The 16,766-nt window shown below is 43.8% G+C and overlaps 1 protein-coding gene across 4 annotated transcripts in view; it reads right to left on the bottom strand.

Moving 5' to 3' along the window:
* Positions 1 to 16,766, bottom strand: part of LOC125995055 (protein HIRA) — an 88,914-nt gene that overhangs the window by 24,550 nt on the left and 47,598 nt on the right. For all 4 annotated transcript variants that reach the window (XM_049764591.1, XM_049764592.1, XM_049764593.1 and 1 more), the window contains 8 exons: positions 14,401 to 14,486; positions 11,533 to 11,730; positions 9,153 to 9,314; positions 6,314 to 6,518; positions 5,828 to 5,932; positions 3,736 to 3,884; positions 787 to 948; positions 178 to 236 (listed from right to left, as the gene is read on the bottom strand). In XM_049764591.1, coding sequence (XP_049620548.1) covers positions 178 to 236; positions 787 to 948; positions 3,736 to 3,884; positions 5,828 to 5,932; positions 6,314 to 6,518; positions 9,153 to 9,314; positions 11,533 to 11,730; positions 14,401 to 14,486 — 1,126 coding nt within the window. The remainder of the gene's footprint in view (positions 1 to 177; positions 237 to 786; positions 949 to 3,735; positions 3,885 to 5,827; positions 5,933 to 6,313; positions 6,519 to 9,152; positions 9,315 to 11,532; positions 11,731 to 14,400; positions 14,487 to 16,766) is intronic.

The raw sequence follows: 16,766 nt of genomic DNA, 5'->3' as shown, positions 1-16,766 counted from the left end.
AGGCTCTCCTGTAGGGGGTTTACATCCTACAGGGGCTCTGGCTCTGGGAATATGAACATTCACACTGGATCAGAGCTTGGTACATTGTCTAGGCTGAGTGGGGTTTCGTTACATCAGAGACATGAGTTGTTAGGCTCCCCCCACCACCACCACTGGGCAACCCACTGCCAGCGTTACCTGCTAAGATGGAGTGTAGAGATTCTTCTTTCACCACAACCACTTGTCTGTGAACATCCCTAGAACAAAGACAGGAAACAGCTTACTCTCCAATCAGGGTAAAGATATGATAGGGAGCATTGGTGCTCAGGCCCTCCTGTGCTCCCCAGTTCCAGATTCCCCTAGGAGAGTGGGTCTGGATCACAAGTAATTTCTACTCCCTACACTCCACTCTACTCCCTCTGCATAACAACAGAATGGGGTTTATCACACTGACCCTGGGAGAAGTGTGGCTACTTTCTAATAGCTGGTATCCTGTTTCTAATGAAACTCATGGAAAAAGTCCTGGCACATCCCATTAAGCATTCTGATTTGTAATTTGACATATTCCTATAGGGATAACAGCAGGAGCAAACCATCAGCACTTCCTTAATACTAATTCCTCTTGCACTTAACCTCCTCTTTCTTCCACCTCCTGCCAACCATGGTTACCAAGCCTTGGGCCAGCAGGGTTCTAGGGCACATCTGGGTAGTCTCCTTCACTCCCTTTTCTATCCCTGCAGTGAGGTAGGAACCACTTAATCTGTTTTGCCCTACCTAGAGTCCACCCCACCCAGGCCCACCTCTCACCAGACAGAAAGTGTGGCTGCAGCAGTGAGTGCCATGACATAGGGGCCAGTGCAGTGCAAAGTGGAGATCGGGGATGGCAGGAGAATGGGAGGGAGAAGGCGGCGACCACAGGTGGAGAACACTGACAGCATCCTCTTTTCACAGGCGACACACACCACATCACTGAGAAAGCAGAGGGGATATAAGTGTCATGGAGGTTGGAAATATGGCAAAGGCAGCTGTCGAAAAATGTTACATGTCTGGAAGGGGAGGTAACATAGGCCTGTCATGAGGATGGGGTCAGGTATCAGGCTGAAACTGCCCAACAGAGCAGGTAGCAGGGCTGAAGTTGCCCACTAGAGAACTCCAACTAAAGAGAATTTGCACTCCCTCACAGAAGCTGCTGAAGATTTCCTGAACTCACACAAATACTAATCCAGGGGTGTGGGTGTTTTGGAGATTCACAAGACCACTTTGTAGTGACCCAGATGTTTCATTTACAGGATGAGGCAATAGTGCCCACTCAGCAGCACCTTGGCAAAGAAAAGGCCACTGATAACACAGGCCAATGTTGGAACAAGAGAAAGTGTCTTCACAGGGGATATGACCTATTGTTCAGATATTTTTTTGTTTGTTTTGGTTTTTGGGATACACCCGGCAGCACTCAGGGACCATATGGGATGCTGGGATTTGAACCACCATCCTTGTGCATGCAAGGCAAACACTCTACCTCCATGCTATCTCTCCGGCCCCACTGTTAAGAGATTTTTAGGATTGAGATGGGAGAAGAATGTTACCTTTTTTCTAGATCACACCCTGAGATGCTCAGGGGTTATTCCTGGCTACATACTCAGGAATCTCTTCTAGTGGTGATCAGGGCACCATACAGGTGCTTGCAATACAAGCACCCTAACCCCACTGTATGGTGCCCTGAAACATAGTGAGCAGGAAATGCTTCACTTTTCCTCTGGAAGAGGAAATGTTTCAAGGGGCTGGAGAGAATACAGTGGGTAAGGTGTTTGCCTTACACAGTAGTCACCTAGGTTCAATCCCTGATACCCTGTAGGGTCCTCAAAGCACTGCCAGGAGTATGCCTTGAGTTCTACCAGGTGTGGCCCCCAAATAAAGCAAAATAAATGCTTCACTAGAAGGTGTTGTTAAGCATCTCTCCACTTGAGCGGTCTGTAGACACCCTGGTATGGCCAACATGAAGCAGGCTGCTGGAATGAAACCTGAGCCACACACTTAGGATGTGCCAAGTGGATCAACTTGCCACCAGAGGACCACTTAAAGGCCACCCTGCCCCTTTTGTTCCCTTCAGCCAATCCATGTGGCACACATAGGCAGCAGGATCACAGCAAGGTCAGTTAAGAAAGGTAACTCTGCCAAGTGCTATTCTTAAAATTAATCAACTCTGGAACAGAAGCAATTCAAGTTGCTTTTATTTAAGAAGGTCTATTTGAGTAAGATGACTGAATTTCATACACTCATATTCAATGGTCAAAGCCTTCCTAAGACAGCCGGTGTAGAGGAAGTCTTCAGTAAAGGGCTACAGAGCCAGGGTCTTCATGTTAGGCACAGGTCTGGTTTGTTGTTTGGTAGGCCCCTCAAACAGCTTCATATGGAGGTGGTGTGTGAGTGATATTCTTTAGCTCACATGGGGTGAGGGGTGTGGGGGTGAGAGGGCAGGAGAAGAAAATGGGAGAAGATAAGAGAGAGAGAGATGAGTTCATAGTAGCATCTAGCATATATGTTTCTGCCTTAAGATTAGGATTTAGTTCACTTGCTTTTTTTGTTTTTGCTTCTGTGATCTTGGGGATAAAACTCAGGGCTTCATATATGCAAAGCATGTTCTCTAGCACTGAGATGCATCCTTACTGCTCATCTTTTAAGGGGGTAAAGGTGAGGAGAGAGGGAGAAAAGTTCATGGCTTACTCCTGGTTCTGCCCTCAGGGGTGATTTCTGGCAGGCTTGGGAGACCATAAAGGTTCAAGGGAACACACACGTGTCAAGCATGTGCAAGGCAAATACTAGGTGCTGTACTAGTGCTCTGGGTGACAGTCAGAAATTTGTACTGACCTTCTTGGATGAAAACTGGGCTTAAGAGAAAGAACCAGCCCAGCAGATGGAAACACAGCCTAAAACCTTAGCCTAAAAACTGAGACTACAGGAATATGACCAGACAAGGTAAGCATAACATCTGGGTCAAATTATGGCTTAGAAAATGATCCTCTCGGGCTCGGAGAGATAGCACAGCGGCGTTTGCCTTGCAAGCAGCCGATCCAGGACCTAAGGTGGTTGGTTCGAATCCCGGTGTCCCATATGGTCCCCCGTGCCTGCCAGGAGCTATTTCTGAGCAGACAGCCAGGAGTAACCCCTGAGCACCGCCGGGTGTGACCCAAAAACTAAAAAAAAAAAAAAAAAAAATGATCCTCTCAAAAAAAAAAGAAAGAAAGAAAGAAAGAAAGAAAGAAAGAAAGAAAGAAAGAAAGAAAGAAAGAAAGAAAGAAAGAAAGAAAGAAAGAAAATGATCCTCTCAGGACTGTTTCCTTGCTTGTCCTATGAACAAAGGATGGTGATTTCAGGAGTGATGCAGGTAGAGAGAAAACAGTGCAACCACTCAATCTGGACTAAGGCCAGATGCAGACCTCTGTGGGGTCAGCATGAGGAGGTGGTACGATTCACTTCTCTAGGTCAACAACTTTGGATGGTGACTCTGACTCAATGCATTTAGTATTCCTGTTATACTACAAGTCAGTTATGGGGTCAGAGCAACAGTAGAGAGAGTAGGGTGTTTGTCTTGCAGGCAGCTGACCTGGGTTTGATCCCCAGCACATCATATAGTCAGTCCACTTTATTACTGCAAGGAGTGATTCCTAAGTACATACATAGCCAGGAGTAATCCATGAGCATTGCTGGGTTTAGCCCCCAAACAAAACAAGTCAGTTGAGCAAAGATTTCTGCCCTTACCAGCTACCAGCTGCAGTCAGGATTCTGCTGGTGAGTACCGTCTCCCACTCTTTCCCTTCCCGATTACATTTCAAGCGACTCAGCTTCACACCCCCCACAGTTGTCACTTCATTCTCCACCTCAATGTACATGGAGGGATCAGAGCTCACCTACAGAGAGGAAAGCAAATATAAAGTTGTTTCAGGTCAAGTAGGTCCTCTCAGACTTGGGCCATGAAACACATGAGGCATTCAGAAGCCTCAGAGAAGCCTCTGAGGTTCGTGGTAGGTTAACTGAGTGGACAGAAAAGTTAAGTCTGGATATACAGTCCTCTAAGGAAAGGAAAAAATGCTGGAAGCTGTTTTCTGCCTTCTTTGCTATGTATGTAATGGAGCGGACGACCAATGTTAGATCTAAAGAACCTAAAGCCTCCTAATTCTACAATCACCTCTCACAATGAAGAATACAGAGAAGGCATGTGACTGGCAGAAGAGATCTGGGCAGATGAGGACCACAATCAGCTGGAAACAGAGTGACACAATGTCACTCAGTAACATACTGGGAATGAAAGAGATCTCCTGCCAACTGGCATAAGGATGTTGGCAAGAATAGTCTGTGTCAGTACTTAGACAAAAGTTTAGAAAACTCTGTCTTCTCAAAAAAGAGTTGAGGAAGTAGCTCAGTGGTAGAGTACTTGCCTCACATCTGTGAAGACCTGGGTTCAATCCCTGGCACTACACAAAGGGAAAAAAGAAAATTCCAGAAGTCCTTTTGTCACCGTGGTCTGTTTTGAGATTAAATTTATGGTGTGTCCTCAGAGTAGTGTGAGAAAAAAAAGCTTAGTTCACTGCCTGGTTCTAATTGAGCTCAGTCTGATCTCTTTGTGTCTGGAGAGCTAAATAGGTATCTTCTAATGAAAAACCTGGTGGATGCTAGGAATGACCCCTGAGCTCAGAGCCAGTAGTAACCCCTGAGTATTGCCAGGTGTGACCCAAAAACCAGAAAACAAAACAGAAAAGTACAATTTGTTGAAACTACTAAATGGGGGACAATCTTTTGAACACACAAATAGATGAACTGGAGTAGAAACAAGCTAATGTTTGAAGTCAGTTTTTTCCCCACAGGCACTGAGAAACAAGAGTCCTAAACAGCATTCAGCTGGAGTACTGTGTCCTGCTTCCATTCACATCAACATGTGCCAACCAAGTGGCAGGAAGGGCTGATGATGCCTGTAGTCAGAAAAATGACTCATCATCTTCTGAGGTCCAAAGGTTTCCCCGAGTGAAGCAGGTGTATAAAGAACAAGAACCAATGAAATATGCAAAGGCCTGACACAGATGCTGGACTTATTTGGCTTCTGGATAGAAGAGATTATTTGCCTTTACACTACATTTTAATTTCCTGGATTTATAAATTCTGAGATTCAGGGCACTTGCTCACTAAGCTGAATTAGATGAGGTAAACACTGGAACCTTTCCTTTTTCTTTGGTTTTGGTCCACTCCCAGCAGTTCAAGGGGTTACCTCTGGCTCTGTGCTCACTCTTGGGGACCACATGGGATGCTGGGAATAGAACCCAGGTTATCTATGTGCAAGTCAAGTGCCATACCAGCTATGCTATGCTATCTCTCTGACTCCATAAAGTGTATTTTGAAATAATTACATGGTTAGGAGTTACTATCTGAGAGCTCCAATGAGTTTCCTGCTGTCTAAGAGCATCCATCCTGTTGATACTGCACTGGGCACGGGGAAGCAGAAGAGCCAGAGGCCTGTTCAGCGAGATCAATACTAACAGCTCTGTGTCCCAGATGATCTAGGGTATGGGGCTCAGAGACTTCTAAAAGAAAGGACTCCTTAAGAGTCTTACAGAATATGTACATTCATTAGTTGGCAATGAAGATTAAAGGAAATGTCACACAAGAGAAAGAAATACATGGAAGGGAAGGAGACTTCAGGAAACCTTAAAAATCTCAAGACTAGGTCATATCCCATCACCTATAGGTTCTGCCAGTATAAAATAGGTGTGAGTCAACAATAATTCAAGGTTTACACTAGGGGTTGGAAGAATAAAAACAAGTGTCAGGAAAAAGGAAGAGAGGTGGGAAGTCTGCTCACCTGGAGGGTAAATGCTTTCTGGGGACCCGGCATGGGCAGCTTCAGTGCAGGTGCTGGTACAGACAAACATATAGAATCCTTTTCTGCGGTCAGGGTTGCTGGGGACTGGAAAAGTTAGAAACCCCCCTTAGTCCTACCCTGCACTGAATGTGTAGGGTAGTTTCCAATAAAGGTAAGACACCTAAGGTTGAGGCCAGGCCTATTCCCTGGGCATTTCTTGCCACTGCAAAGGTGGATATTGATGCCCACTTTATAGATAAGTGGGATACTCCCCTGGGAGATGGTCAAGGACTCTGGGTGGATGGAGAACAATTTTGCAAGAAGATGGACTCTGCTATCTCTGGGAGAATGTCTCTAGATCAGCGTTCACACCAATGAGACAACATTGGCCTTTGGACTTCCTTTCACCCATTCAAGCACATGTGGGACCAGTTCTAAGTGCTCAGTGTGTTGAGGGAAGACAGCAAGGGCTCTGGATGGTCTCACCTGGACAGAGAGAGACACCGGCATGAGTCGTGAGTCTTTCCTTGGCCGCCCTTTCTTCTTCTTTTCTACTGTCTCCACCTCAAGCTCAAGTTTTCGCTTAGACAGTGAGGAGGATTTGGTCACATGGACCTTCTCATCACTGTCACTGCTGCTCTCCAGTAGGTCCCGGGGTCGCAGTTCTTTCACAAGATTCTGTTCTTTCAACCTGTACAAAAGAGAGAACCCAACTCTTTCCATATGACTGCAAATTTTATAATTAGACAGGTATTCACTCCAAAAGGAAGAGAGGCCTTCTGATTTCTGCTTCAATATACAAGGGCTTGGAAGCTAACATTCAAGCTCAAAATAAGGAGAAGAACCAGAAGTTTTTTAAACTATTTTTGTTTGTTTGTTTTGGGTCACACCTGAAAGCGCTCAGGAGACCCTATGGGATGCTAGGATTCGAACCACCGTCCTTCTGCATGCAAGGCAAATGCCCTATCTCCATGCTATCTCTCTGGTCCTATTTTTTTTTTTTAATACTATTAGAGAGGTAGGTTACAAGGCAAACTACCATCTTAAAAGTTAGAAAGCTAGTCAAAACCAGAATCTTAAAAAATAAAACCTTTGAGGCCAGAATGATAGTCCAGTGGGTAAAGATTTTGTCTTGCACACAGCTGGTTGGATCCATAGAGTCCCACAGAGTCCCCTGAGTCCTGCCAGGAGTAATCCCTCAGCATCTCCAGATTTGACCCAAACCCTCCACCCACAGAAAAGTAACCTTTAAAATCTACCCTCATCTCCTAAGTATAGGCTTGCTTATGGTGACTTTTTGTTTGTATGTTTTTAAGCCACACCCCGTTGCGCCCAGCGGTTACTCCTGGCAAGCACGGGAGACCATATGGGATGCGAAGATTCAAACCACCATTGGTCTTGGGTCGACTGCTTGCAAGGCAAACTCCCTACCGCTGTGCTATCTTTCTGGCCTCAACTTATGGTGACTTTTGAGAACAAACTTTGTTTTACTTCTTTTTGAGAATGAAAACTTGATAAACTGTGTACAAAAACTCTAGATCAACAAGTATGGATGAAAAAACTCAGGAGTAACCCTTGAGTACCAGAGTGTGGTCCAAAACCAAAAAAAAAAAAAAAAAAAAAAAAAAAAAAAAAAATTTTTTTTTTTTTTTTTTGCTCCTGGGGCAGGAAAATAGTGCAGCAATAGGTTAGGGCATTTGCTTTGCATGTGGAGATCAGAGGTTTCATTCCCAACTCCATACAGTCCCTGAGCCTTACTATTTATCCATCATCTCAATGTATTAGCAAGAAGGTTTTCAAATGTTTCATGATAGTAGATGAGAAAACTATTATAAAACAAAGATTGCATGAAGGGGCTGTTGAGTGATAGAGTACACACATGCCCTCTAAGCTGGAAAACCTGACTTGATAGCCATCAATTCCCATACTTCTACCAAAAGAGTTCTGTATACTAAAATATCACAACCACACTACTTCGTTTGTTTTTGGGCCACACCTGGTGGTGCTCAGGGGTTACTCCTGGCTCTGGGCTCAGAAATTACTCCTGGCAGGCTTGGGGAACCATATGGGATGTCAGGGATTGAACTCGAGTTCATCCCAGGTCAGCGGCATGCAAGGTAAATGCCCTACTGCTGTACTATTGCTCCGGCCCCATGACCACACTACTGAGTTGAGAATGGGTTCATAGATGAGGTGACTTGAAGGGAGAATCTCCAAATAGTGACTTCCAAAGCTATTCTCCCAGAAGAATAAATTCCTACATACTTCTGCAATATCAAAGTGAAGCTCTAAAGATGATCTACTACAGCTTTAGCTCCAAGATAGGTCTACTGGAAGGCCAGTTCTCTCACAAATGCTCCCTTCATTGAGTATCTGCTTGCTGTATGGCTCTCTTCATTTGGTTAATAGTAGCACAGGCAAGAATGCGTCCATGTTGGATTGCAAAGTCCTAGTTGCTTCTTGGTGGGAGGCAACTCCAACAGGACAGCACTTAAATGATGAATTTATGGGCAGTGGCCCAACTCACATAATTCTCAGTTGCCTACTTACTGGAACATGCAGTGAGCTCTGTACAATTTGTTTCACAACTTAGCAGATTTGGAGGAAAGGAGGCTGAGAAAGCAGTGACATATTTATTCTATCCAACTCAGAGTAAACTTACAAATCCAAGAAATAAAGACTACATTTCATGATTTGGCTGCTGTATGCTAAGAGAGGCTCAGAAAATGGGCGAGTATGAATATGAGTATGTTCAGAAGCCAAAATGACTTCACAAAGACCTTTCTCCATTGTTTTTGATTTTTGGGTCACACCCAGCAGTGCTCAGGGGCTACTCCGGGTTCCATGCTCAGAAATCGCTCCTGGCAGGCTCAGGGGACCATATGGGATGCCGGGATTTGAACCACCGACCTTCTGCATACAAGGCAAACGCTTTACCTCCATGCTATCTCTCCGGCCCCTCTTATAACTTCCTTCAGTATAAAAGAATCAGAGCTTTCTTCTTGTATATCAATCTCCTGACCCTTTTCTAGGCAAACTCTAGGCTCTGGCTAAAAGATAACATTTTTTTTCCAGCAGTCTGTATAAACCAGTCCCCCATATCTTCCTAATGTATACTTCTAGCACCTTCTCACTTAAAGTAGTTAATCATTCTTTTCTCTTTAGGGATAGGGTTAGGGATTTCAGTATATACTGTGATCAGAGCTTTGTTCTCCTATGTGGCTGGAAGATAAAAGATCGGCTGCTTGGTGGGAAAACAGACACTACAATATGGGCCTGAGCCAGCACCACCCCAGTCTCAGGTCCCCAAGCAACTATCACCTACCTTTCTACAGCTGCTGGAGCCACACTGGACAAGGCAGGAGCACCTGGTGTCGTTTTAGACCGTTCAGTGAATCGGGAGTCAAATGCTTTCATAGGCTCAATCTTTGATGGGGTTGTTAACACAGAAGGGGATGATACAGCAGGAGTCGAGGTAGCATTCATGCTAGGTTGAGGTAAAGAAGGGAAACCAGTCAAGCAAACCATCAAAGATGTGGGAGTCCCTTGTTTGCCTTACTTGAAGCCAAGAGAAAGGGACATAAATATCTAACTTTTTTGTTTTTGTGCCACACCCAGCAGTGCTTAGGAGTTAATTCTGGCTCTGCGCTCAGAAATCACTCCTGTCAGGTTCAAGGGACCATATGGGATGCTGAAGATTGAACCCAGGTTGGCCGCATGCAAGGCAAACACCCTACCCACTGTGCTATTTATTGCTCTGGTCCCAAATATCTAACTTTTATAAACAATTTTAGTTATGCAGAATCTGGGAGGCTGGAGTGAGTACAAAGGGTAGGGCACTTGCCTCGAATGCAGCTGACCCTCACCAGTATCCCATATGTTCTCCTAAGTAATGAAATGAGTGATCCCTGAACATAGTTGGGTGTGGCCCAAGGGCTAAAAACAAACAATAAAAGACAAAATGCTGGGTTCGAACCCCCAGGAGTGAACCAAAAAAGAAAAAAAGAAAAAGAAAAAAAATAAAAGTAATCTATTATTTCTACTAGCTTATTATTTTCAAGTGCTGAAATTCTGTTGAAAGTATGTTTTCGCAAAGGCTGTGAGCAAATCCATTCTCATATGCTCTACTATAATGTTCTGAGAGCTTTTGTGGGGATAATGTAAGGCTTGGAAAATAGTTCTTATAAGACTTTATCTTATCTATAGGCATAGATATCTATCTATCTTTATCATGTGCATCCCAAACCATTTCAAACACCAACTTTTCCCAGGTTAATACTGGGTCTTAGAAGAAAACCCCCACCCTGAGACTGAAGTCATTGTCTCATATATTTGTGGGCACACTTGGTGGTGTTTGGGGGCTGCTTCTAGAGTGGTATGCAGGGGACCATGTAGTGCCAAGACAAAGCTCAAGTTTTCTTAACTATTTCCCTAGGGCCAAAAGGCAGTCTCTTCCTGGTCTCATACTCAAGACAACTGATTGGCTACTCCACCTCAATGTCACAATTATGGCTTCACACTCTCCTTCAAATATTCACTCTATATTTGACCTCTAGTCAAAGAAAAGGAGAGGCTTGTGCATGAGCTTGCCCAATACCTAGGTGTATTCCATATGCTGGATCTAAAAACCATTTCCCTACCCATATGAACTTCATACTAGATGTTTAGTAGGCATCTTGCAGAATCCTCTTCTCTCTCCAAAATTACATAGCCAACCATCAAAAATTTCTCAGATCTGGGGACCGAAGTGATAGCACAGCGGTGGTCATTTGCCTTGCATGCAGCTGACCTGGTTTCGATTCCCAGCACCCCATATGACACCCCCTGAGCCTGCCGGGGCAATTTCTGAGTGTAGAGCCAGGAGTAACCCAAGTGACACAGGGTATGCCACACCCCCAGCCAAAAAAAAAAAAAAATCTCAGATTTGGTCACAGAAGCTTACTTTTCTTTACATTTTTCAATTTAGGGTTTTGTTCTTGCAGCTATCCCCAAACCCTTCTTTCTCCAATAACTAGCTTATACAGCTCTAACAGGATGCCTTTTGAGAAGACTTCTTAAAATCTGCCAAGTACTCTCCTTTGTATACTTACTTGTGTTCAGAAAACCACAAAAGCCATTCCTATACCTTTGTAGTTTCCTCTACCCTCATCAGTCTACATATATCTTGGGAATAAAACCTAATAATCAATCCCCAGTTGCTTGCACAATACAGAACAGGTGCTGGGAAAATGTTTATTGAGTGAATGGCTCGTTTCTCATTCACCATCACCTATCCCTTTTAACATCTAGTTTGGTTTTCAGATGGTTAAGATGCTTTGTAAATGTCATTTTGAGAGTGGGAGAATTATACTCTCTAGCACTCAAATATCCTACCTGGGATGAATGGTATCTACCATATTCCTGACAGAAGACAGTAAAGTTCTAAACTACTTTCAGTAATACCAGTTAGCAGGCAGACCTGACTCAGTAGTAGGTGATATTTTCACTGGTTTTTGGAGTGATAACTTCACTCTGGGAATGAAATCCTCATGATCCCATGACATCAAACATTTGCCTTACAGAGATCCCCTTTCTAAAATGCCTCTCACATGAAATCAGGCGTCTTTATTTCCCTTTTCACTGAAGCAGCCAGGAAATATCCCTGAAACTGTGTCTATACCTGAGCCATCCCCAGGTATAGGAGCAAGACCCTAGTGCTCACTCACCTGTCTTTACTGACAGAATCTCCCACAAGTCTGGTGCTGGCTGATGCCACAGGTTCTGTGGAAGGCTTTGAAGCACCAAACGAGTTGTGGGTATTGGAGTCCAAAGTTAGTAGCTGCTGATTGCTGTGAGAGGAAAGCATGCTGCCCGCCAGGGAGCCCGAGAGTGGGATGCTGTTAAAGAACGCTGTGGAGAAGTCCCTGTGTCAGCAAGAATGAAAGTCAGCTTAAGAAATCAAACACCATATAATGCACATACTTCCTAAGTGTAATTCCTTTTAGGGTCCAATTTATTTATGGCAATTTATTTCATGGTAGAATTGCTAATTATGAAAGACATATGATAACTGATTAAAAGATGAGTCCTATCTCTGGTGAGACTTAACTGCAAACTCTCTCCAAACTATTGAAAAGCAGTATGCAGAATGGGTCTCTCTTCTACCAAAGCATGTATAGGTATACCATCATTTACCTAATCAGTCTCTGTGGAACAAGTGAGATATTTTCTAGGGTTTTCTATGATTTGACAATGGTGCAACAAGGACAAAAGCATTGAGGAGCCTGGCCAAACCAGCAGGGCTTCACTCCCTTTGGGACCTTAGAAAATTCAAACCCTTTGTTCTTCAGGTTCCCATGTGCACCAGAGGAAGAGACAAAAGTACCCCCATGAGGCCACGGTTAGGACTAAAGTTAGCAAAGCAGATTTTTAGAACACAAGGTACATGGCCAAAGATGCCCATTATATTGCTATTAACACCTGTTATTTTACTTATGAAATTCTTAAGAATGGATTGCAGCAGCAAATATCCACTAAAAATTTTTTTGTGATAATATTTTTTAAATAAAATGAATTCTATAATAGAATCACTGAGAGAGTTACAAAGCTATTCATGATTTTCTCTCTGAAAAATTTTGATAGTTTTTTTTTTAATTTTTGTTTGTTTTAGGGCCATACGTGACAATGCCCAAGGGTTACGCCTGGCTCTGTGCTCATGACTTACTACTGTCAGTGGTTTAATCCTACCATATGGAATGCTTGAGACTGAAGCTGGGCTAGCCACAATGCAAGACAAGTGTCCTCCCACCTGTTGTACTATCTCTCCTGTCCCTTTTCTTTTTTTTGGTTTTTGGGCCACACCTGTTGAAGCTCAGGAATTATTCCTGGCTATGGGCTCAGAAATCACTCCTACCTTGGGGGGACCATACGGGATACCGGGGAATGGAACTGTGGTCCGTCCTAAGCTAGTGCTTGCAAGGCAGATGCCTTACTTCTAGCACCACCACTTCACCCCTCCTATTCCTTTTCTGGCAATTCTAAAATGTCCCCCCCTTAAAGATTTAATTATATAAGTCATGCATGAGAATGCCTATTCCTCCACTTTAAATTTTCTTTTCTATTTTGGTTTTTGGGCTGTGCTAGGGCTTACTCTGAACTCTGCACTCAGGAATCACTCCTGACAGTGCTTGGGAACTATATGCAGTGCCTGAGATTGAACTGGTATTAGCCGCTATGTAAGACAAATGTCTTAATCCCTGTACTATATCTTGTGAAGCCCCAAAACCTTGTGTCATTACCCCCCCCCTTTCTTCCTTTGGACCACATCATACAATGTTACTCCTGATTCTACATTTAAGAATTATTCCTAGTGCCAAGGTCAGACATATGAAAGGCCAGTGACCTAACTCCTGTCCAGCTTCTAAATCTCTTTTTTTTGTTTTGTTTGTTTTTTTTTGGGGTCACACTTGGCAGCGCTCAGGGGACCATATGAGATGCTGGGATTCGAACCGCTGACCTTCTACATGCAAGGCAAACACCTTACCTCCATGCTATCTCTCCGGCCCCCAGCTTCTAAATTTTGTGTGATTTAATTAAACTTTAAGATTATAAAAATATTCTCTAAGAATTTTCTAGAATGTTAAACAACAAAATAGTTACTTAACTGTTTTTGGGTATGCATGTTATGTGTGTGTGGGGAGATAGGGCCCAAAGGCAACTCTCAGCCAATTCTGACTATGGCTGAATGCAAGAACCTGAGGATGCAATGCTTTTAGAGGGTGTTGGGTCTTTGGAGCTTCTAGGACCCCACCCAGCAGTATCAGGGTCTCTAGGGCATGGGACCATGTGGTTTCAGAAATCTAGCGAGGTAGAAATGCTTGCCTAGCATGTGCCATGATCATTGTACTGTCTGAGGGCAACCTCCAGCATGCCTTCAACTCAATGTGAAAGGGCTTGTGAGGAGTACAAAGCTTTTTTTTGTTTTTGTTTTTGGGCCACCCCCGGTGGTAATCAGGGGTTACTCCTGGCTGTCTGCTCAGAAATAGCTCCTGGCAGGCACGGGGGACCATATGGGACACCGGGATTCGAACCAACCACCTTTGGTCCTGGATCGGCTGCTTGCAAGGCAAACACCACTGTGCTATCTCTCCGGGACCAGGAGTACAAATCTTAGAGAAGAATGGAAAGTTGGTTCAATTCTCTCACTTCCAGATATTGTGCATTAAATTGGCCCAAGAATCCAGTGAGAACCCTGATACTTTGACATTATAGTATACCTCTGCGGGTGCACACTTGGCTTTATTAACAGAATTGCAACGCCAGCATCAACATGTTAAGAAAGTGCTATTTCAGGGCCAGAGAGTTACTACAGTGGGTAGGGCACTTGCTTTGCATGCTGCTGACCCAGTTTTGACCAATATCCCATATGATCCTGAGCATCAGCATGAGTAATTTCTGAGTGGAGAGCCAGGAGTAAGCTGGCTCTGCCTGAGCACTGCCAGCCTAAACCTTGCCCAATCCTCCCCACCTCCCCAAAAGCCCCCAAAGTGTTAGTTATCAAAAGAGAAAGACAGAGGAAGTGTGTGATTAAGTACCCAGTGTCCAACTGTGCTATGCAAAGAGGCGTGATTCTTCTCCGTCCATCTGCTGTTCGGGTTTCAACTTGTTTCTTTAAAAGATTCTGGCAAAGAAGAGTATCAAAAACAAAGGGAAAAGTTATAATCAATTATCTTAAAATATCAAAATTAAACCTCTAACTAAATGTATTCTAACTCTCCTCTCCAAAGTCTTTTGATACAATTAACTAATCTACCTAATCAAAGAACATGTATTTTTATCAGGACACATGTTCAACTTACTGCACTACAAATGAAGCAAGAACAAAAAACCAGTTGAAATAGCACCAGCAACTTATCACCAGTTCTGTAAACCCCGCTGAATTCTCAGGGCAGAAGCATGTGACATTGGCTTCCTCCACCCAGAAGACACTGAATTCAATGATGAAAATAATGAACAAGACCTGTAACCTTGAGACATAAATCTTCTCTACAAAACTTTTATTTTTAATCAAAATCCTTCCTTTTATTAAGGGTCACTGTGTCAAATAGTCACTGTGTCTAAGTCTCTGAGTTGTTCATCACACTATACAAATTCCCAAAGATGTTGTAAACTCTAGGTGATCCCAACATTTCCTGCTCTGTTCCTTATCATTATTCCCACCCCACCCCACCTCACTACTCTCAATGTTTCCAGAGGAAGAAAAGGGAAACCCATACATATATAAGGGCATAATCTAAAAACCACCGTTCTCAATACCTACAATTTTCTAGAGACCAAATGAGGGAAAGTTGGAATTCTCTGTAAGAAATGATTTGGGGGCCGGGCGGTGGCGCTAAAGGTAAGGTGCCTGCCTTGGACGGACCGCGGTTCGATCCCCCGGTGTCCCATATGGTCCCCCAAGCCAGGAGCAACTTCTGAGCACATAGCCAGGAGTAACCCCTGAGCGTTACCGGGTGTGGCACAAAAACAAAACAAAAAAAAAGAATTAAAAAAAAAAAAAAAAAAGAAATGATTTGGGGGGAGTCTAGCAGGAGGGGGTTTGGCAGGCCACCGCCATGCCAGAGGCCTTCCTAAACAGGCCTAGTGGGGGTGCAGGACTTGGGTAACCCCAGCACCCCTCTATCACCTTGCTCCAGATCTCCAGGGCTTCCCTGGGCCACATGCCTGGGCAAGGCGGTGAGTTGGGCCCCTTGGTGGAGCTCGAAAGTACCCTAGGCTTTCCCCCATTATCCATTCAGCTCCTTAGGGAGGGTCTGGGTGGGGCCCTGAACCTCTGGCCTCCCAGCTTCTTGAAGTCACTGGTAATCTCTGTCCAAGCACAAGAAACATTAATAGTACTCACTATCATTGAATTATGTTTTTATAAATGCAGAATGTCCATTTTGTACTCTGCCCTTTTGCATACCCGTTCATAAGATCATATTTCTCTTTAACTTCCTTAACAACTATCATCATTACTCCTCATTTACCCTTTCTAACTTAAGTACTGTAGAGTCCTAAGTCACAGATCAAAGTGGTGCCCTGGAGTTAACACCCACCCAACTATTTTAAAAGGCATAAAAAGGACACTTATGTCTCTTCAACATTTTATGGGTGTTTTCTTTGACGGATATAACTTTTGCTGAATATTTTCTTATACAGTGATGATCCCCCCCCCATGTTTTTTATCTTCTCTTTGTGAACTGCTCAATATGAAATATGGTGTAAAAGAATCCCTCAGTTTAATGCTTATGTTTGAACCAAGTCATGGGTATTGTTGGAAATGTTCTTACGCCCCCATATATCTGATAGCACCACGAGGCTTTATTTCTTGTTTGCTTAGGCACACTAAAATGGGAAAATACTATACATACCAATAAGTTCTTATCTAATAGAGATGGGAACACACAATGAGACCTTACACCCTGAACATTGACATAAAGACCTGGTACAGGCCTCAGAAGAATGGGCATTCTCCATTCACCCCTGATCTAGAGAAGACATCTACAAAACATCTAAGGTTGTATATAACATCACCTGGAGGCATTCCTCTACCAGGGAAGACCCTACAGCTGCTCTGACATCGATCTACTCAAAAAAGACTTCCCTTAACACTAAGCAGACTTAACAAAAACAATGACCTGCTTACTGGACAGGGCTTGCTGTATTGCCCCTTAATTGTGAGGTTTGTCTATAACATCACCTGGAAGCAATCCTCTACCACGGAAGACCCTACCACTGCTCAGACATCGTCCTGCTGAAAAGAGACTTCCCTTAACAATGAGAAGACTTAACAAGGACCTGCTTACAGGACAGGGCTTCCTGCATTGCCCTTTAATGGTGAGGTGAAACGAGAAGATGCTCCACATCATGACTTCAATTTAGGATATGCAGATTCCAGAATCTTTAATACAGAAACATG

The sequence above is a fragment of the Suncus etruscus genome, chromosome 17 (assembly GCF_024139225.1).
Source record: "Suncus etruscus isolate mSunEtr1 chromosome 17, mSunEtr1.pri.cur, whole genome shotgun sequence".
NCBI classification, from domain to species: Eukaryota; Metazoa; Chordata; class Mammalia; order Eulipotyphla; family Soricidae; genus Suncus; species Suncus etruscus.
This window is presented reverse-complemented; position numbering and strand designations above follow the sequence as displayed.